Genomic DNA, 21,129 nt, shown 5'->3' with positions numbered 1-21,129 from the left:
GGGTCATCTAGACCCACTAGACAGTGCTCTGAACCTTTTTTCTTCAATGATTTGTGATCTTCACTGGTGTCCATGGATTACATGAAATCTTTCCACCTTTATCCACCTTTGTCATGGTAGGGAGAACACGTCAATGTAAGGGTGGGGTCATCTAAGATAGCACAAGGGTTAAACGCAGAATACTCACAAACAAACCGGATAGAGTGAACACCGATTGACCTGTAGCTCCGCATCCTGCCGACCACAGCCAATGAATAACACCTGGCTCTGATTTTAAAGCCCTCACCCCCAGGTGTTGAGATCACATGACCAGCCGCTCTTCCGCAACAACCAATCCCTTTGAAGTACAGATGGTGACGCATTAATGCGTCAGATTTAATCCAATAGAATGGAAGGTGCTGTATTCTATTGGATTATATGATGCAAATGTTCAGTAAAAAAAAAAAAGTCTTGTTTTGTGAACTGACTGTTTACTTTTTAGACAGTAATAATAATAATAATAATTTTTAATCCACTGCCTTGGTTGCTGAATTTCAATGAATTAAAATATAAATATAAACCAATCTTTTTATGAAATATATTAAAAGTGGTTTGATTTTTGAAAATGTACTTGTATGAATAAACAACTTTCCTAATATTATTGAAACATTAACCCTTTTTAAAAAAAATTAATATAATTTAAAGCGACTCGTTGCCGTCTGTGTTGGCAGAGTGATGACGACGCTGAAGTTGGCTTCTGATTGGCGAGGGCACTAAAGAAACATTCCACTTCATTTTTCACCCTAAGATTACCTAGAACCGGATCCTGTTCAAAAACCACAGGCCTGGACTGATCAAACCTGGATTATATCATGATTTAGAAAGTAAAGAACACATAAAACACAGTTCAATAACAGGCCGTGCGGTTTTTGAACAGGACCTGGTCTAAGGTGGACTCAGTGTGTAATATACGATCAAATCATCCTATTTCGCATTTTTGCAAATCAGAGAAAGGTTTTACAAATTGGAAACTTTGTTAAATGTGTTCTTTAGTATCTAATGCATAATTTAATCCAGGTTTGAGCAGTCCAGGTCCTGTGGTTTTTGAACAGGACCTGGTTCTAGGTGATCTTGGTTCAGAAAATGCAGTAGAATGTTCAACTTCAGTGATGGAGGTTTCTGCTCTTTCAAATGTTTCTCTCTGACAGTTTGGCTGCGAGCAGAGTTTACTTTCTCCACCGGATGGATCTGCGTCTTTTGGTCAAGGTAACAGCTGTAGGAAAATGTTGACTTACTTAATTCTTTAAAAATAGGACTAAAACTCCGGTTTCCGCTCCATCTTTAAATGAGTTTTCAACTAAGAATGTCCTAAAGTACTTTTAATTTTTTTTTTTGCCATGACATGAGGAGAACCAAACATCCACACATTTACCCCGTTTTCCAGGAACTCGCAGGCTGGATGCAGTCGCTCCGTAGCCACTGATTGCATCTCTGTATGGACTCTGTTGCTATAAGAACGTGAGTCCTTAGCGACCGGCGGCATCCCTCAGGACGACTTGGAACTGGAGACAGTTTGGTCGTCCGATCTAGGACGTTCAAAGGGAAAGACGAGCAAACCGATCCGCTGGAGGAGCAGCTGATAAAACCCCAAAGGTGGGGTAGAAACCTTCTAGAGGAGATGAGATGTTCCTTTGAGTTTTTTTAATCTTTTCATTAAAGGTCAAAGGGCAACCCCCCCCCCCCCCCAACTTTGAAGAAACAACATGAAAATATGAAACTGCAGAGTCATGCTTAAGATGTTGTTTTATTGTAACCGTAGAAACTTTCCCAAAAGTCACACAAACGACACCCGTCATCCCGTTTTTCTACTTTTGAATAAAAACATTTTTAAAAAAAGCAGCCCGAACTCAGACGAGATAAAAACATTCATTGCTACACATCCAGAACTGAACACTGGAGCAGAACCGGAATCACAGAGGAGTAACATCTGTCAGAGCCTGTAAAGCTCTGAGTTGCTCATCAGCGACCCCTACTGGCAGAAGAAGGCTTCTACAACTGAGGACTAAAACATCAATAAGTGATGCGTTCAGCTTCAAACATTACCACCAGTTCAGCAGCTGATAAGACGTGTTGTTAAGACGACTAACGGTTAACCAGTTTGTGATTCAAACTTAAGTTTCTGTGAAGAAAAACATTCAGCTTTAGAAGATCTGAGCCCTTAAAAAGAGAAGATTTTGTGTGTTTATGTTTTTAACCACAGACCATGAAGATTGTCCTCTACTGGCGTTTGTCCAAAGGAAAAAACTACTCGTGAAAAGTGGAACTTGATCCCAAAGACTGTGGAGAACCTGATTTGATCTACAATGTCAGATGGAGCCCCATCCAACCCCCATTTGTGCTTCATCTGCCGCCACAGACCACCTGGAGGATCACCTCCCGCGCGTCCTGAGCGCCGGAGCTCGGCTCCCCGTCGCCCTTCTTCACGTAGGTGCCGATGAGGAAGAGGCTACGGTCCCCGACCTCAGACAGGCCGAGGGCCTCGTGGAGATCGGTGATGCTGCAGGAACCTGGAAGATCCTGGAGGCAGGAGTCCACATGAGGGTGGAGACAAGGACAATGGTTTCAGAAGAAGAAGAAGGGACAGACAGTTTGAGACAACTTCTGCTCACTATCTTCATCTTCGGCTCACCTGCTTGTTGGCCAGAACCATCAGAGGCAGGCTGGCGCGGTGACTCAGCAGCTCGTCTAGGTGTTTCTTCGCCAGCGGGAACAGCTGAGGGTTGGAGGAGTCGACCACAAACACCAGAAGCAGGGCTTTGGACAGGTACCTCTGCCAGTACGGCCGCAGGTCCTCGTTACCTCCAACTGACAGACCACTTTTGTTTAAACACTTTTAGAGATCGTCTAGAACCTGACCAATCACCTTCTCCCGTCGACTCTAGACCTGAGGTCAGTGAGTCGCCGCGGGTGAAGGCGCCTCCGCCCACAGACCAGCTCGGACATACTTTCCAGAAACTCGATGTGCAGGTCGTCTTTGCTGATGGAGACGGCGTTGAAGCCCTTCGTCGGCTCCGTGTCCTGATCCAAGCTGCTGCCGGAAAAACAGTGCAGCAGGCTCGTCTTCCCGGCTCCCTCCAGACCCAGAACCAGAACCTGGGTTCCACCCGTCTCCACAGGACGGCTCTGGGGGAAAAAAAAAAAAAAAAAAACGGCCTCAAGTGTTTGTAACAGAAACTTAAAGCTTGGTTTTATTGACACACACCTCTTAGCTGCATAGAGAAATTGTAGATTTGTTTAAAAACAGCTGTCAAAATAAAAGTTTTGATACAGTCATTTAAAGATGTAAATATTCTTTATTGGAGAGAATACATCTTTGTCTCAGAGTTAAAAACAACAAAACTCAATATTAGATACGTGCTCAATTTAATCAATGGGAAACCTTTACAAGAAAATTCATCCTTGTGTCAGTTTTATCATATTATTGACATGGAGATGAAAAAAGTACACGTTTAAAAAGAAAAAAAAAAGTGTACTGACCCATGTTTATTATAATTTTACATAAAATTGTAAACCTTTGCCTTCAACAACCCGCCTTTCACATTAACTATTATTTAAGATTTTTTTTTATGATTCCTTCCCATGACAGTTAAAAACAACATATTTTGTGATTAGATTTACAAAGACATTAGTGAACTTCACTCATGATTGTACTATCCTAAGAAAAGAAAACGAAAATAATATTAAATGACAGAACGTTGTAATTTGTATTTTTTTAAAGGGTGAAAACTCAGTGTTTCTTGTATATAATAATATGAATAATTTGTCAGTATGTCTCACTAAATACGTTCGTTGAAATATTTAGTTTAGTGTACAAAACAATGTGGTGAATTTCACTACATATCCCACAATGCCCTTCTGCCTTTTCCACCTCGCAACCATACTTGCAACAAAGCTGGATGCTAGGTGTAATCGTTTCCTTTTTTCTGTAAAAACGAATAAAAACAAATATTAATTATCCTAACTTATGAAAAACAAAACATGACGGAGGCAGTTTAAGCTCAACATGGCGATTTCCAGCTTAGTTTAATAAAAAAAACACCCTTTTTTTATTTTATTGAAAGTGGTTGGCCCGCCTTCTATGGACGTTTTTATTGGCTAACGAGACGCTTAGGTTACAGAATACTGCACTCTGATTGGCTTAGAGAAACCAGACCCTCCCCCAACGGAACATCATGGGCATGCAGTGCTCATTAAATATAAAAGTAAATTAATAAAACATTTCCCAATTATTTTAAGTATTTAATTTGCTTTTAGAATCTTTAAACCCACAAAAACACTTTACCGTGGAAGTTTTCTGCGTTGTAACCACCGTCACCGTTTCTTCTTCTACGACTCGCTCCTCCTGTGTTCCTTGTTTCTCCGGCTCTTCCTCTTCTTTGTTACTTTCTCTTCTTTCCTTCTTCGGTAAAGGGGGGTTCCTCTGCTTGAAGAACGACGTGTGGTTCCAAATTAGATAAGCGACTCCCCCCGCTAACACAACAGAGGCGCCAAAGACGCCAACTTCCCTCACGCCGACCATGGTGGTCTTCAGCTGGGAGCTCTAACTGCAGAGTTGGGGAGACCTCCAGAGGTCCTGACCGGCCATTCTTTGAATAGTTTTGCGTTCAACTCCTCTATTCGTCTGTTCGACCTCCTGCTCCTCCTTTTCAACAAGTGGATTAGGTGACAGGAAGCTCCGGATGAACTTCTGGAAACGATATTTCCGGCTGACACCCGTCGATTTGTTGACGCAGTTTCAATGTTATACCACCAGGTGGAGCCAAAGATGCGAAACCCATCGGCTTGTCTGTTTTTTCCTTATCTTAAAATTCAAATTCAACTTAATTTTATAAAGTACTTTCCTCTTACAGAACACCTCAAAATGCTATCCATAGAAAGAAAAAATAAATACAAATATAAATAATAGTTAAAATAGTAACCATAAAGGCCACCCAACACACATGCATACTGTAAAAAAGGGGTAAATAGTTAAAATCAAATTTAAAAATGAGGAAATTTAAGAACTAGTGATAAAAAGATCATTAGGCAAGGCTGCTCCACAGGTAAGCCCCACAGTGCTTTAATATGAACATTTTTATGTTTAATTTTACTTTAAAAAATATTTAACAGTTCAGAATGACAATATTTCAACCAATGAGTTATATCGCTAGAGGAGACACGCCTGCTTGAGAAGCCTGGCCACCGGTTATTACAAAGAATTTTTAAAAATAATTTTAAAACATTTTCAAGTTTTGGACCTCTTAGGCATGTAATTTAAATTATTTAGAAAAGCCCAACAATAAGTCAACAATGATAAATAATCATAATAAATCAATAATACGTCAATAAATAATAATAATAAATCAATAGGAAGTCAAAAAAAATAAATAACTAATAAGTCAGTAAATAACAACAATAATAATTAATAAGTCAACAATAAGTACAAAAGTTAACAATAGATTTTCCCTAAAAAAAAACAAAAAAACAAAAAAACCAATAGATTTACTGATTCATGTGAGTGATCCATTGGTGTAACACAGATGCTATGGTTCTGGGTTTCAAGCTAACAGTCTGGCCAGTCTTTTCAAAATCTGTTTCCCCAAAATGTTTTGAACATATCCAGACTGTATTGCTAGTTGGTCCCACAGTGATCCATCTGGGTTAGCTCTTTATATTGCTAAGGCCCACTTTTTCATGAAGTCTGAATCCATTGGAAACCTGCAAGAAAAGTTCAGTCATTGAGTCAGAAATGTATAAATCTATATTACTATAACAGCCCAGTCCTAGTCCACTGTATCCTGGTTTAACACAATAAAGTTTACATTTATGTCAACAGCAAATTATCATGTAACATGTTGATAATGGCCCTGCAGCATCATGCATGTCAGCGTGTACCATTAATAAAAAAACATGTACTATTAATGAATTCCCTGCAGCTTTGAAATAAAAATTATTACAGTCCTTATGCCTTCCTCCTTCGTGGACTCATTTCTCCGATTTTGGCAGTTGAAACCCGCACAATGAACTGGCATTTATTGAAGTGTTTTCACATGCGTACACTGCAGCAGAGACTTGACCTCACCAAGATGGCGGTGCTCTCCTCCCATTAGGAATCACGTGATGTCTCCTCTAGCGATACAACTCAAGGATTTCAACGCTGTTTGATTTGCTTAAAGAAAACTTCAGCATGGAAAACATAAACGTATTTGTCAAATCTATTTAAGATGTGAAACTATAAATGGATTAGATAAATAGAAAAGGATTTTTTTAAACATAATTGTACATGACATGGAATTTATTAAGATTGAACAGTTTGTTTTATAAGGAGTGGGGAAAAAGTGACCCTAATATTACAAAAAACGAGTTAAAATGCTTCATTTTTTACTTCTATGATGCAAAAAAACGTTTTTTTTTAACCTTCAATTATTTTTTTCACCCTTAAAGCTTTTATAAAGTTTGATTTTAAATTTATTAGCATCAGACCTGCTTCTGGAGGTCGTCACCTTTTTTCTCCAGTTTTTCCTCATATTTACGTTTCTTAAACGTTTCTCCTGCGTATTGAGGTCCTCCACCGCCAGTCTGAGACTTTGAGGTCCCTCAGAGACCTACTGTAGGTCCATTGTTAGTTTTCTTTTCTTATTTCTGCTTGGATGAGGACGTTTCTATCAATCTGACCACCAGACAGGAACGGCTACATTTTCTGGACCTAAACCAAGGATTTCATTTTTATTTAATTTTGGAAGTCTGAACATTTAATATATTGATTTAATAAATCCAAATAGACCAGATGCCAGAACTGAACCTTTATTAAATGTGTGAACTTGTCCCAGAATCCGGGATAGCCGTCTTCCTCACAGCTTGAACGGTGTGGTCCGGCGGAACCTCTTGACCTGCATGCTCTCCAGCTGTTCGGGAACGCTCAGCAGCCAGGCGTGGGCCTTGCTGTCCTTCTCATCCTTTCCCAGGCTCATCCAGGTCCTGGCCCGCAAAGATGGAGGCCGCTTGTACAGGGGGGGAGCTGGCGCCCCACCCTGCTCGGCACTGGAGCTGGACCCATCCTGGATCTCGGCATGCCGGTGTCTCCTGGACCGTGGCGCCTTCTGGAAGCTGTTGTAGCTCCTCTGCTTGATGGAGGACAGGAGTCTGGCTCTTCTTTTGCTGCAGGACTCCTCCCCCTCCTCATCCTCCTCCTCGGCTGAATCTTCATCCTCTTTGGTGCTCTTGTGGGCCTTGGAGGTGTAAGTCTTCTCCTGCCAGGTGAGGAACTCGGACATGCAGGCCTGCAGGCGCTGGTGGAAGTCTGGCAGGGTCATGGTGGCCCGGCTGCTGACCTGCTCGGTGTCCTCTTTGAGCTTCTCGTAGTGGCTCTGGATGTTCCTCACCTCCTCCATGAGGTCTGCAGGCAGCAGGTCCTGCACCGCGGCGCTCCTCCTCAGGAACTCCGGACACTCGGGGTGCTTCTTCGGGTGAATCTGCCTCTGGAAGCAGAGCAAATGAGGCATGGCGGCGTAGTGGAAGGCCTTCTCCGCCGCCAGCTTCTCGTACACGAACACCACGTCGTAGTGCTGCGCCCTCACGGAGTCTCGCAGGAACATCTCCACGTGAGTCCAGTCCTTCAGGGCCAGCCGGATCCTCAGAGGAGGCGAGGCGGGCTGCGTGTGGAAGAAGGCGAACAGCAGGTACAGGCCGCCGGTTCGGATCTGGTAGCTGTAGGGCGGCAGGAAGAACTTGGCGGCGGTGGCCAGAGCGACCCTGCAGAACCGCCTCGCTTCGCTGTAGTTGCCGAGTCCCGCGAAGACGTCCGAGAAGCTCATGTCCCTCCAGAGGGCGGAGAAGACCTCGTACCGGACCGAGTCGGTCTGCTGGAACCGGCCCAGCAGCTCCTCCACGTCCTCGGTCAGAGGCTCGTAGAAGAAGTCGGAGTAAATCGGATGAACGCGAGGCATGCCGGCCGCGGGTGTTCGGCACGTGCGCCCAGGTGGAACAGGTGTCTCATCAGCGAGGAAACGGGGAGCGACGCCCTCTAGTGGTCAACGACAAAACAGCAAACTTAAAAACAAAAAAGGTTTTAAAAAAAATCTTTCTGAAAGATACAAAACATCTAGTTTTTCTCCAAGCGTTTTATAATAACCAACTATGTATATTTAAAGTATAAATTTGTTTTAACTTTTTAACTGTCATTTTTCTGTAAATTAAGATTTGACATTGTGATCCAGTTAGATTAGAACTTTTAACCCTTAATGTGTTTTTTCCTGCTAAAACAAATAAAACTAAGTGAACAATTAGTACATATTTAAACCATTTCAAGGTATAAATATGTTTACTTTGAAGAGAACATGACTTTAAAAAAAAAAATTCTCTTCTCTCTACTGAATAAAATGTAGATTTTTCTTTGTTTTTATTTTTCATAGCACTGAATCTCTCTTGAATCTTACCAAATATTCTTGATCTAAATACCTTCACCTTGCACATTAAAATCAAGTCTAAGGAAGTATTTTCTGAAACAGAAATATACCACAATTATTAAAAAGGTTTACTTTAAAAAAGAAAACCCAAGAATAAGAAAATGCCTCCTATCTTGCCCTGCAGTGAGAAGGCCCTGGTTTGAATCCCTAGAGTTTGCATGTTGTCCTCGTGCACATCTGGGATTTCTCCAGTTTCCTCCCACAGTTCAAAAACATGCTTCATAGATTATTTTGTGTCTCTAAATTGCCACTAAGTGTGCATGTGTGGCCCTGGTCAGTAGCTGGGATAGGCTCCAGCAACGCAGTGACCCTAAAAGGGATTCAGTGAATTCTGAAGATGGATGTATCTTTTGTGGGCCGACTTGTCTTAACTAGAAATATCTTTAATTAAATAAGTCATTTTATCTCAGTAAAATTTTTAACTTTTCATTTATTGTGTCTTATTTTTATAAAATAATGTCAGCTATGAACTCTATAGTTGCAGTTACTTAATCTTAAAAAAAAAACAAAGTGAAAAAGGAAAAGGCAGTTCTGTATTTATAATTAAATTCAAGTTTCAGTCTCATAACCACATGAGCTTCTGACACAAACGTTATTTTATTCATATATACTAATACTTTTAGGCTTGAAGCTCTGCTTGTGGTCAGTTTTAATGCAAACTCTGCTCTCGTATGATGATTAACTCGGGTTCATGTCAGCTTTTTCCTGAGCTCCCCCCCCCCCCCCCCCCCCCCCCAAAAGTGAGATTTCTGTGTCTCTGGAACTAAAAACTCCTAAAGATTTATAACTTGAACTTCTCCTTTCTGCCTTTTTTTTGGTTAAAAAACAAAAACAGGTTTAAATAAGACTTTTGATTGAAAAAAATAATTTATCAAATCTTATTTACATAAATTACACCACAAAGCCTGCAGGCGTCTGTTCAAACAAAGGGGAAAAAGAAGTTGAAGGGAAGTTTGGCGTCGATGGTGGGCGTGGCTCTGTAACCAGGAAGTGCGTCTGCAGAAACTGGAACGAAGGCCACAGAGCTTCTGACCGGCAGGCTGCCGCCGCCGCCGCTCAGCAGAGGCTGCGGAAGACGGAAAGCAGAGGGTTAGAGTTCATCCCACCTGGAGACGCAAACGTGTCGCTTTATGACAAGACGTTACATAAAAGTTGCAGGAGAGTTCGTTTGTGGGCAGAATTTCCTGTCTCTCATCTCCAGAATATGTTTGTTTTTTTGTTTCTAACAAATATCTCAACTCGATCTAAAACGGTTTGAGTCCACCGTAACAAAACCGCCGCAGTCTCAGTCAAAGACATTCAACAACCGTCCCAGACGGATGACAAACGCTTTGATTTGATTTCTGTCTGTTGAAATGATGAGTCTGATGGAGTAAGTGTGATAAAAGGTCAGGAAGTGATCATTTAGCATGAAGCTGTGAGAGCAGACGGCGTCTTTTAAGGCATCATTCTTCGTCCTGACGTTTGTGTCTGAGGAGGCGGAGCCTAGCCGCTTTTGTCTTTGGATAATCTAAATTTATTCCCAAACCTAAATGTTCTGTGTTTTCTAAGTCTAAAGTCTGAATTCTGAACCTGCGGCTCCTCAAGTCTCACCAAACTGCTGCTGTTGGTCTGAATGATCTCCCGGATGCTCACTATCTGGGCCTGGGGGTTCTCCAGGGATCCATATTTGGTCCATTCGATCTCTAGATGGAGTGAGAGCGGGAGGCTGCAGCTTTGGTCCTCCTGTGAGTCACAGTCACGGCGGAGACGAGTCAAACCGGAGTGTTTGTGGAGCGGAGACGCCCGGCAGAAGATGGGGTCACGGCGGTCTCACCACAGGACTGAAGCTGCTCTGGATGGAGACCCAGTCTAGCTGCTTGTTCAGCGGGGAGTTTCCAAAGGAAGCCACGTACTGCGGGTAGTTTGGTCCTCTGAGGACGTCCAGGAGCTGCTGAAGGACCAGCGAGCAGTTGGCTGCGTCATCCAGCCTGTGCAGATCAGAGAGGTCAGAGGGTCAGAGGTGACCTGAAGGCCACAGACGGCGTGCTGACGGGAGCGGGACGCGTTTGCCTCAGCGTGCAGCCGGACACGGCGTTCACACCGAAGAGGACCGGGGAGCGCCGGTGAGGACCACGCAGGCAGTCCTGCTCGGCGGAGCTGTGGAGCAGAGACAGAGCATCTCTGAGCTCCGTGCTTCTGCTGATCCCTGTGGAGAACGCGGTCAAGGCGCAGAACGGCAGACAGGCGTGAAGAAACCGTCTCTTCTTCTCTGTGGAAGGATATTCTGCGGTTTTCGTTCCAGACAGGAGAGGGCGTCCGACCACATAGCCGGGATTTCCGCTGAGACGAAGAGCCAGCTCGCCGCCGTCCTGCAAACGGCAGACTAACGTCACGGTCATGTGACCAGAGACCGTTGGCGAGTGAGGATGTGCTGCAGCACCTGGACAAATGTAGCCTGGAACTCCTGCTCCAGCAGCACCGAAGCTCCGCGGATGAACCCCAGCACCACGGAGACGGCAGCGTTCACCACCTCGCCCGCCGCGTTGTACCGGATCACATAAACTACCTGGAGAGACAAAGTTCTTCAAAAATCCAATCGCCCAAAACGACTCTGACGTTTCCGAAGAACGGAGACGCTTCGACAGTTCACCTTCAGCGCCACACGGGCGCAGACGCCGGTGCTGAGGAGAACAGGACGCAGGTCCTCTCCGGCGCCGACCGTCAGCTCAGACTGAGTTCCTTCTGTGGACCGAAGCACCACGGAGGATACGTCCACAGGAACCACCTGGAGCAGGAAGTGGGACAATAATGCGTCTGAATCATCAGCCCGTCCGTGCTTCAGTGATGTTTCACAGCTCTGATGGGAGAAACTGGAGACCTGAACTTCACGAGACGAGCCTTTATACCGAAAAGTCTAGCTTTTATTTTAGAAACCTTAGAAGAAATGATCAATACTTAAGACTTTAAAAATAAAAAAATAGATCTATCAAACTGGAAACAGGAAGTTTGCAGCTGAATCGTACATGAGGGAAACTTTGGAGCACAGCTTCAGTTTAGGCAAAAGAGAAAATATTATCTTCACAAACAGAAATGAGGAGAAATACTCACTGCTGCATCTTGATTCTTCCCCTGCAGAGCAGAAAAAGCGGCAAAAGGTTTGCTATTCAGTCACACTGGACACATTTGGTGGAGGTACATGAAGTTTCAGCTTCTCGTGTATAAAATAATTCACAAAAATAATAAATTATTAGTTAAAATGTTAGAATAAAGTCTAAAGTATCTGAATTATTCAGATCTAGCATCACTTTTCAGTGGAGAAGAGGAAAGAGCATTGAGAAGCTGGCAGTGCTGTGCTTTCAGGACGGGAGCCTCACATTAAGCAGCAGGATGTTGGAGTATGAGTCCATGCTGAGAGCAGGCAGGGAGCTGCAGTCCGTCTCCAGGATCACGCGTCGGGAACACCGGCTCTGCTGATCCTTTAGGAACGCTGGGGGAAAAAAAACAGCAAAACACTCGATGTCAAAGAACAATAAATAAAAAGAGTCAAACCTACATGTGAACTCTGTGTGCAGACATGAAGCCCGCTCAGGTTTACCTGCTGGACTCTTGTCCACACAGGCAGCAGTGATGCCTGCAGCAGGCAGGTAAAACACCCCCCCCTGCCCGCTCTCGTCTGCAGTCCTCAGGACATCTCCAAACTGGAACCACAGCCAGAACCAACAACCTGATTCAGCACATTAACCACTTTCTACAACACCACAAGAGCGCCACCATGTGGTATTGACTGTTAGCGCTGCTAGCATGGTTAGCATCTTTAGCAGTGTGTTTTTCTGTGTCTGAATTCCCTAACTACTAAAAAAACTAAGCAGAACTAAAATACTAAGTGCCCTGAATTATAAAAGACACCATGCTCACTACTTTTTTTTCTTAACGGCGGATATGACGTCATCGTTAAGTTAGAATCTATGAAATCAAGTTCATATCTATTTAATATGAGCGTTTTGTGACGATTATTTATGAGTCCACTGTCTTCTGAAAATAAAAACGTTGATGATTTATAAAAATATTACATTTAAATACATTTTTTTGGGCAATTGTTCCGATGCAATGCATTGTGGTATATATTCGCACTGGATTTTGGAATTGTAGGTTATGTCCAAACTCCCACCCAAACCCCTACATAGTGCACTCAATAGTGCGATCGCCATTTTCTAGTGCTGTCCAAATCTACAATTCCAAAATCCAGTGCCCTAGAAATTTCCCGGGAGTCTCAGCGAAAAACAGGTGGGCTTCGACGCTCAACAGATCGGCGAATATAGACCACAATGCATTGCATCGGAACAATTTTTGCCAAAAACAAAATCTATTTAAATGTATTTTTTAATAGTTAATGATGCTGAAGCACTGCTGGCACTTTCAGCAATTAATTAGCACTTTTAGCCAAAGTGAACATTGGCTGTGAGGGGCGAGAAGCAGCCGCTTAGCCAATGAGGGCACGTAAAAAGAGAGCGGTGTGGGGGCAGTGAGGGTGGGAGGGGGCAACAGCTGCTTGGCTAGTGAGGGCCGGTAAAAAGCGGACCCAGACGGCGGGTTGTGCCTGTCAGCCATACAACACCAACCACAGCTTTACTACCGAAGCTTGTACAAGTGTAAAACAGCAAAGAAAGTAAAGCCCCCCCCCTCCCTCCCTGTTTTTTAAAAACAGAGTTCAAACTATTGAGCAAACGCTCAAAACAGCCACTGAGTCAAACGTTACCTGGTATCCAGGTGAGCTCTGGACTTGAGCGGGAAGCTCCTGGTCGCTGCTCTGAGCGCCAAACATGAAGCTGCTGAACCGTTGAAAGAGAGTCTGGAAGTTTCTGTCGGTGGGAAGAGCCGGCGGAGGAAGAGACAACCCGTCCACGCCTGCAGACACGCAGCAGGTCAGACCCCAACCCTGACACGACCCCGACACGACCCCGACCAGAGGTTCTACTTCCCCGGCACGTGACCCCGTTTCACAGGATTAAAACACCTTTCAGGTATGTGAGAGTGTTTGCAAATACGGCAAAAAAAATCAATGTGGAAACAAAGTTCAATTAACATTTGCAAAACAGATGGAGAAATGTAGTAAACAACATTTTAAAAAAAGAGATAAATTGAAAAGAAGATTTTCTGACAGGAAAGACAATAAAAGCAGAAAATTGGGCGTCTGTCTCAATTCCTTAAATTGTACGTAAAAAGGTAAATAAATATGAAAGTGGATGAAGTTCTTGAAATCCTAAGGCTTAGATAAAAAACAGATATCGTGAAAATATTAAATAAAAAATTCAATATGGAAACTTCTGAAGAAAATGTGTTTGAATGAGTTAATTTTCGGCATTTAAGACAATTGAATTCTGCTGTTTTTACAGCTCCTGTTAGCAGATTTTACTTAAAAAACTGGCTGTTTCTGGAATTGTTTTTCTCGAATAAAGCCCTAATTTTTAAAAGACAAACTAAATGTCAACATCATTCTGACATATTTGTAGAAATGTGACAGAAACCTGCAGGCTTGACTTTCAGAAATCATCCATTGATTTTTTTTTTGTTTAAATGAAAGTTTAAAATACAGATAATTTTGTTCAGAATGTGTGTAAAAACATAAACATGAGCTTCAGGAGGAGCTCTGACTCACGGTTGTATGAATGGATGCAGAAAAGGTCATAGTTTGTCTCCTTTTTGATGGAGGTGAGAAGCTCGGAAAAACCGTCAATTCGTGTTCTCAAAGCGTAGCTCGCCACGCCGCGGCTGCACAGCTGCCTGCTGTCACTGTGAGTGAAGAAATAACAATGAAAAACTGAGATTAAATCTGACTTAAAACACCCAAAACAGAAATCCAGCCAGAAATGAAGCACTATGGAGTATTTATTTTTAATTTTGAGCTTGTCTGCTGTCTTTGTGCTGCTGTCTCAGGTGATTTTACCTGTGAACAGGTAAATGAGCCATAATGATCCTATTTTCCCCGTCTTTTAAAAAAAAAAATCTTATATATGTATAAAAATGGAAAGTTTCCTTAATCTGCACTTAGGAGCTCATTTCATTCAAATATTCAAAATGTCAACAAAGGTGAAGCAGATCTTTGAGTCACAGCTGTGGGTTTAAAAGAAACGATTTTTTCTCTTCTTCAAACAGGAACCATAACGGTGTGGACTGGCAAAGCATGATGGGTCACGGCTGACATTCCTAACGTCATGAGAAGCAAACATGTGTTCCCCTGAACGTATGGGTGGGCAGTAGTGTGTTGGATATTGATTCCCTCCGGCTGAAACTCACCTCACGTCAGTGACTGAGCAGCTGGTGAACAGCGCCACCTCCTGCTGACAGTCAGCATCACAGCAGCAGCTGATGTCACACGCGTCCGTGTGCTCATCACAGGGACACAGCGTGTCGACTGAAACACAGAGCTGAGGTCAGAAGGTCAGAGTTCAACTATCCTCCGATGAGAAGTTTAAATATCAAATAAGAAATGGTCACCTTTTTTGATTTCAGCAGCAAAAAAGGATTACAAACAACAACAAGCACAGAATCTTGAAGCCTTAAATGTTGGTATTTTGATCATGAAGCTGCTTTTTAAACTTTAATAACATAATGACTGAAGTTGTGAAAGCGGCCCTCACTGCTTCACAGCCCTCATTGTCCCTGCAAGCCTGGTCAGAGCTGCCCGGGACAAATTTATGGGAAAAAAAAGTTGGTGGCTTTTCTGTCAGTTTTAACTCCATGGCAACCATTCAATTTTTTGATCGCCTGGGGGTGACGGACGCATCTATATAACTTTTAGAAAGATCGGCAAAAGTAAATTTTTAGATTTGCTTGGCAACGGAGGTTATGTGCTAACCACGCCCTCATTCCTAATATGTACATATGTTATGACATATCATTTTGTTTAGCTCGGGCCAACGATTAATGTATTAGATTTTCACAATGCTCCCGTAAAAAACAGGGAAACGCCACTTCTGCAAACTCACCACGCTAACGCTGTTCATAATCTGCAAACCTTAAAACCAATGATTTTTTTCCCCAAGTAGCTTCCCGACGGGGTCATGGACGTAGAAGCCAAGCGTTTAAATGTGAACTAGAGAACTGTTTTAAGAAAAATTCAAGATGGGGGCTTCTTTGCAAGGTCAAAGGTCAATGAAAGTTGTGGTTTTAGACTTAACCTGGTGATGTATGTGTGAAATATGTTGTTCACTATGTTAAAAATTCACTTTCATCAAATTTTGCTGAGATTCTTAGCTTGTAAAAACTAAAGAAAGTTTTGCTCAAAGTTGCAGAAAAGCATTTGCATAACCTGGTCCTTGCAGGTTTTTTTGAGAAAATGAACAAGCAATTCAAAAAGATTAAAAACGGTTAAAGTAAATAATTTAAGGACTGTTTGCAACGTCAATAGAGTTACTTTAGACAAAAACAAAACAAAACGGTGTTGCGTTCAAGGACACGCACCAGCGGTCACTGGAGTGGGGAGGCGGCCGGAGACAGGCAGGGGCTCGGCGGGCAGAGGCGGCGGCTCCGTACCGCTGGAGGTCCGGGTTGTTGAGCTCAACACCGTCGACTCCGTGGATGCAACAAACGTCGTTCCAGATGTGAAGTTTAGGTCATCCCACGCAGTCGAGTTAAAATAACTGCTCGTCGAATTTTCGTTAGAATTTACAGTAACAATCAAAAGGAAAATAAAAAAAAAATCCGAAGCTAAAAAGACGAACGCCGCCATACTTGTTATAGACCGTTGCTATGGTTGTTGCTCTTCTTCGGCTGTTCGCTTCTGCTCGTGGGCTTTCAGTTCGTATAGGCTGCCACCTACCGGTCAGTTGCATGAATGCAAGGTCCCTGAAACACATTTAACTGTTATCCCTAAAAAAACAAAAAAAAATCAAACAATATTTTGTTGATCACTGTGCTGTTTCTGTGATATTCTGAAAAAATTGGAAATATGTAGAAGTTTAATCTCTAATTTATCAGACTGAATATAACATTTAGTCATATAAACAAACGAAATAATTCATAAAACATGTTTAGTCTTACTTTTATAAGACAAGTTGAAATGAGGCTTTTTTAACCCTTGGGCTATCTTAGATGACCCCCCCTTCCATTGACGTGTTCTCCCTACCATGACAAAGGTGGATAAAGGTGGAAAGATTTCATGTAATCCATGGACACCAGTGAAGATCACAAATCATTGAAGAAAAAAGGTTCAGGGCACTGTCTAGTGGGTCTAGATGACCCAACTCCCAATGTTAAAGTGCCTAGGATAGCACAAGGGTTAAACAATAAACAAACAAAGAAAATAACTCTTTTTAAAGCGAAAGACCTCTTTAACGTGCAAATTTAAAGAACAACAGACTTATTTAGTCTTGACGAGAACTTGAAGGGACACACCACCATTAAATAATCTGATTTTTTTTTTTTTTTTCCACAACTTTTTATTTAAAGAATTAGTCATAACAACACAGCAACTTCAATAATACCAGTTACGTTTTCCTTATAAAAAGACAAAAAGCAAAAAGGAAATAAAATAATAAAAAAAAAAAAAATAAAAATAAAAAAACTAAACTGTATTGTATGACATTTCACTCAAAACAAATATCTGCACTCAAACAAATAAAAATAATTACATAAAACAAAACTTAACAACGAACATTGCTTCTCTTACATGATACCATCACAGCTCTCCTTTTCAAAAGCTTTTAAACTGTGGTTGCAAAATTCTGTGCAGTTGAGATCAAAAATCTGTTGAATCATCTATTAGTTCTAATTTTTGAATATAATTAATAAAGGGTCCCCAAATTTCCTCAAATAGGTGTTGTTTGCTTTTATGGATATACATTATTCTTTCCAAAGGAAGGCAATACAACATTTGTTTTAGCCACTGATTTATGCTAGGTCTGCTCATGTTTTTCCAAGCCTGTGCAATACACCTTTTAGCCGTTAAGAAACTGATATCAATAAATGTACTCTCTGTATTACTAAAATTATGTTTCACTGGATATATATTCAAAAGAAATAGGGTAGGGCTCAATGTAAGTTGTTTTGAGATTATTTTTTCTATTGTAATTTTAACTTCTTCCAAAAAGATTTGTATTTGGTGACATTCCCACATGCAATGCTTCAATGTGCCTTTAAATCCACATTTTGCACAAACATCTGGTATGTTCTTATTATATTTATTTAGTTGCACTGGTGTTGTATATAAACGCATTAACCATTTAAATTGTAGTATTCTCAGTCGACTGTTAATAGACATAGAATGAATCTTACAACATGCCCTTGTCCAATCATTTTCATTAATATTGAGTGATAAGTCATCATTCCATGATTTTAATTTACCATTTGAGTTCTCTGATATATTAGATGTCAATAAGTTATAGAGGTCTGAAATTATGCCTTTTCTTAATTTGTTTTTCATCATCTGGGTTTCCAGCTGTGAAAAAGGAATTTTGTTAAGACTCTTTTGGTTTGCATTCACAAAGCTTCTTAACTGAAGATATTTAAAGTAGTGTTTTTTATCCAGGTCGTACATAGATTTTAGCTCCTCAAAGGACATAAAGGTATCAGACTGTGGGGGGTACAAATCTCTAATTGTTCTAAGTCCTTTGGATGCCCACGTTTTAAACGTTGTATCCATTCTTCCTGGTAAAAAAAACTGGTTACCCCAGATTGGGCTGAATTGTGATAAAGAATTTACTTCTTTTAAATAGTTTTTGACCTCAAACCAGACCTTTATCATATGTTTCAAGAAAGGATTTTTGATTTGTCTTTGTAACTTTCTTATTTTTTCGGAGTATAAGAACGACGGTAAAGGTATTTTTAAATTGTGGGACTCCATTTCCACCCAATGTGGATTATTCTCATTAGAGAAGTAAAACATAATGGAGCGCAGATGTGTAGCCCAGAAGTAATGCTTAAAATTAGGGCATTTTAGCCCCCCTCTATCAAATGGTAAGTATAGTAAAGTAAGACGGAGTTTAGGTTTTCTGTTGTTCCATATAAAGGCTACTGTGATTTTCTTTAACCAAGCAAATAATTCTAGAGGGGGTGCCAGAGGGATATTTTGGAACAAGTATAGCAGTTTTGGCAATACGTTCATTTTTAGGATATTTATTCTTCCCATTATAGTTATGGGCAGCTTCATCCATCTGTCTATTGAATCTTTGATTTTTTCTTTTAAGTAATCATAGTTACGTTGGACAACTTCTTCCAGCTTTGGTACAATTATCACTCCTAAGTATTCAAAATGTTCAACTACTTTAAAGTGAGATGTTTTGGAAGTGGGGTTTTGCCTTTCCATAGAATTTAGCATTAAAATTGAGGATTTTGCATTATTCACTTTATATCCTGAAATACTTCCAAATATTTGAATCACTTCCAGCACTGCTGGGATTGATGAAGTAAGGTTACTCAAATATAAAATGACATCGTCTGCAAACAAAGAAATTTTGTGTTCAGTGGGTCCTACTGTGATTCCAGTTATCTGTGTATGTGCACGAATCGCTGCTGCAAATGGTTCTATTGCTAAAGTAAAAAGCAAAGGAGAGAGAGGACATCCTTGCCGACATCCTCTCTTAATTTTAATTGGCTTAGAGAAATTTCTATTTGTTAAAACTTCCGCTGTCGGGTCTTTATACAAAATCTTGATCCATTTTATAAAGTTGGATCCGCATCCAAATCTTTCCAAGATACTGAAAAGATAGGGCCACTCAACCCTATCAAATGCTTTTTCTGCATCTAATGACAGGAGAGCAGTATCTCTGTTTTCTTTTTTATGATGAATGATATTTAAAACTCTTCTCACATTATGAGATCCTAGTCTTCCAGCAACAAAGCCATTCTGATCTCTATTTATTATATGTGGCAGAACGTTTTGGAGACGCCTTGCTAACAATTTGCAAATAATTTTAAGATCAGAATTCAGTAAACTAATAGGCCTCATATTCTCGCATTTGTTAGGTGGTTTACCTGGTTTTGGCAGTAATGTGATAAGGGCTTGATTCATGGAGAGTGGAAGACATTCTTTTTCAAATGCCTCAGTAAACATTTCCAGTAGGGGTGTTAGCAATTTATCCTTAAATTTTTTATATATTTCAATCGGAATACCATCTGGACCTGGACTTTTTCCTGATTTCATGTTTTCAATAGTTTGTGCGACTTCTATGTTATTAAACTTTAAATTCAAATTGATCTTATTCTCATTTGAGATAACTGGAATATTCAGCCTATTTAGGAAACTATTAATGTCAGTAGGATTGCAGTTCCCTTGAGCGTCATACAGTTTCTGGTAATACTCTCTAAAGGCGTCGTTGATATCTTTTGGATTGACTAAGTTTTGTTCATTTTTTGTGATACATGTGATAGAGGTTTTAGTTTCCAGTTGTTTTATTTGCCATGCCAATAATTTTCCAGCCTTGTCACCTTGTTCATAAAATGTTTGTTTTAACCTTAAAAGGCTTGATGCAGCCCTGTTACTGGACTGTTTGTCATATTCTGCTCTTAGGAGTAATAACTCTTTTTTTGCTTCCAGATCCCCATTTTCATATATTTTTTGTTGTGTGTGTTTTATTTTGTTCTCTAGTTGTGCAAAATTTTGTTTGTCTTTCTTATTTTTATAGCTTGTGTAACTAATTATTTTGCCTCTGAGAAATGCCTTAAAGGCATCCCATCTAATGCAGGCTGAAGTTTGATTTGTGTTGAAGTAGAAAAAGTCATCAATTTGTTTTCCTATGTATTTAACAAACTCTCCGTCCTGCAGCCATTTGTGTTGGAATCGCCATCTAGGAGGATCGCTGGATATTTTTTCATCCCTGTATACTAGGCAACATGGAGCATGGTCCGAAATTACAATATTATCATATGTACATTTTTGGATTTTGGACATCAATTCAGAAGAAATTAGGAAATAATCTATACGTGAGTAGGTTTGAAATGTTGCAGAATAGCATGAATAGGCCTTGGTTTGCTGATTTAATTCCCTCCAAATATCTAGCAGTTTTAGTTCTTTCATTGATCTCAGAATACTCAGTCTACAGTTGTTATGAGTTTGGTCAGTTCCTGTGGATCTATCCTGGCTTGGATTTAAGGTACAGTTAAAGTCCCCAGCTATTATAAATTGCCCGGGCAGCGCTGAAAGTGTAAGGAACAGGTCTTCGTAAAACTTAAAATCATCAGAATTAGGACCGTAAATATTAACCAAATTTAATGTTTCCAACAATAATGATCCTTGTATTATTAAATATCTACCCCTCTTGTCTTTAATCACATTACTGACATGGAATGGTACAGATTCATGAATAAGGGTCATCACTCCTCTTGCTCTGGAAGAAAATGCTGAAGCAAATATGCTCCCTCGCCACCTTCTTCTAATTCTTTTTTCGTCTTCCTCTAGAAGATGGGTCTCCTGAAGAAAGACTATTTTGGACCCCATATCTTTTATTTTGTTTATTACTTTTTTGACCTTTTTGAAACGTTGCAATCCCCTGCAATTCCATGTTACAAAGTTTAGATCTACTCCTTGCATTGATTTGGACAGATCAAAGTACTTATTTGCATTTAGAGTAAATTATCTCTTGAAAAAAAAGAGATCTGTATTTCTTTTCAGCTGCTGTGAAACTTTCACATAATACAATGAACATTTTTTTAAAGAGAAGCCTAACTA

General features: G+C 40.8%; 3 protein-coding genes across 3 annotated transcripts; all 3 read right to left on the bottom strand.

Moving 5' to 3' along the window:
- Window positions 1-1,764: 1,764 nt before the first annotated feature.
- On the bottom strand, window positions 1,765-4,751 carry LOC101170280 (ADP-ribosylation factor-like protein 9). The gene is made up of 4 exons (XM_004073598.4): window positions 4,322-4,751; window positions 2,985-3,162; window positions 2,669-2,844; window positions 1,765-2,556 (listed from the first exon to the last, which is right to left on the bottom strand). Exons 1-4 carry the CDS (start codon window positions 4,556-4,558, stop codon window positions 2,380-2,382), a joined length of 768 nt encoding a protein of 255 aa, XP_004073646.1. The 5' UTR covers window positions 4,559-4,751; the 3' UTR covers window positions 1,765-2,379.
- A 2,055-nt stretch (window positions 4,752-6,806) lies between these two features.
- On the bottom strand, window positions 6,807-9,384 carry LOC101167377 (snRNA-activating protein complex subunit 1). Its single transcript, XM_023959385.1, has 2 exons — window positions 9,370-9,384; window positions 6,807-8,041 (listed from the first exon to the last, which is right to left on the bottom strand). Exon 2 carries the CDS (start codon window positions 7,962-7,964, stop codon window positions 6,870-6,872), a length of 1,095 nt encoding a protein of 364 aa, XP_023815153.1. The 5' UTR covers window positions 7,965-8,041; window positions 9,370-9,384; the 3' UTR covers window positions 6,807-6,869.
- Window positions 9,196-16,277, bottom strand: tctn1 (tectonic family member 1). Its single transcript, XM_011480547.3, has 14 exons — window positions 15,927-16,277; window positions 14,760-14,877; window positions 14,122-14,255; window positions 13,222-13,370; window positions 12,061-12,163; window positions 11,840-11,952; window positions 11,574-11,594; window positions 11,116-11,250; window positions 10,906-11,031; window positions 10,749-10,834; window positions 10,536-10,673; window positions 10,300-10,453; window positions 10,077-10,208; window positions 9,196-9,549 (listed from the first exon to the last, which is right to left on the bottom strand). The coding sequence occupies exons 1-14, from the start codon at window positions 16,192-16,194 to the stop codon at window positions 9,403-9,405; spliced, it is 1,824 nt and encodes a 607-aa protein (XP_011478849.1). The 5' UTR covers window positions 16,195-16,277; the 3' UTR covers window positions 9,196-9,402.
- Between the last annotated feature and the right edge of the window lie 4,852 nt (window positions 16,278-21,129).

Source organism: Oryzias latipes, chromosome 10, assembly GCF_002234675.1.
Source record: "Oryzias latipes chromosome 10, ASM223467v1".
NCBI classification, from domain to species: domain Eukaryota; kingdom Metazoa; phylum Chordata; class Actinopteri; order Beloniformes; family Adrianichthyidae; genus Oryzias; species Oryzias latipes.
The sequence above is the reverse complement of the archived record's forward strand: the minus strand, read 5'-3'. Positions and strand labels throughout refer to the sequence as shown.

Excerpts from the sequence above, each read along its gene's own strand:
- LOC101170280 (XM_004073598.4), bottom strand. The coding sequence starts at position 4,558 with ATGGTCGGCGTGAGGGAAGTTGGCGTCTTTGGCGCCTCTGTTGTGTTA. Across the intron at positions 3,163-4,321 it reads CAACGCAGAAAACTTCCACG|AGCCGTCCTGTGGAGACGGG; the intron begins GTAAAGTGTTTT and ends TTTTTCCCCCAG. Across the intron at positions 2,845-2,984 it reads GCACATCGAGTTTCTGGAAA|TTGGAGGTAACGAGGACCTG; the intron begins GTATGTCCGAGC and ends GTGGTCTGTCAG.
- LOC101167377 (XM_023959385.1), bottom strand. The coding sequence starts at position 7,964 with ATGCCTCGCGTTCATCCGATTTACTCCGACTTCTTCTACGAGCCTCTG.
- tctn1 (XM_011480547.3), bottom strand. The coding sequence starts at position 16,194 with ATGGCGGCGTTCGTCTTTTTAGCTTCGGATTTTTTTTTTATTTTCCTT. Across the intron at positions 12,164-13,221 it reads AGAGCTCACCTGGATACCAG|TTTGGAGATGTCCTGAGGAC; the intron begins GTAACGTTTGAC and ends CTGTGGTTCCAG. Across the intron at positions 11,251-11,573 it reads GGAAGAATCAAGATGCAGCA|GTGGTTCCTGTGGACGTATC; the intron begins GTGAGTATTTCT and ends TTCCTGCTCCAG.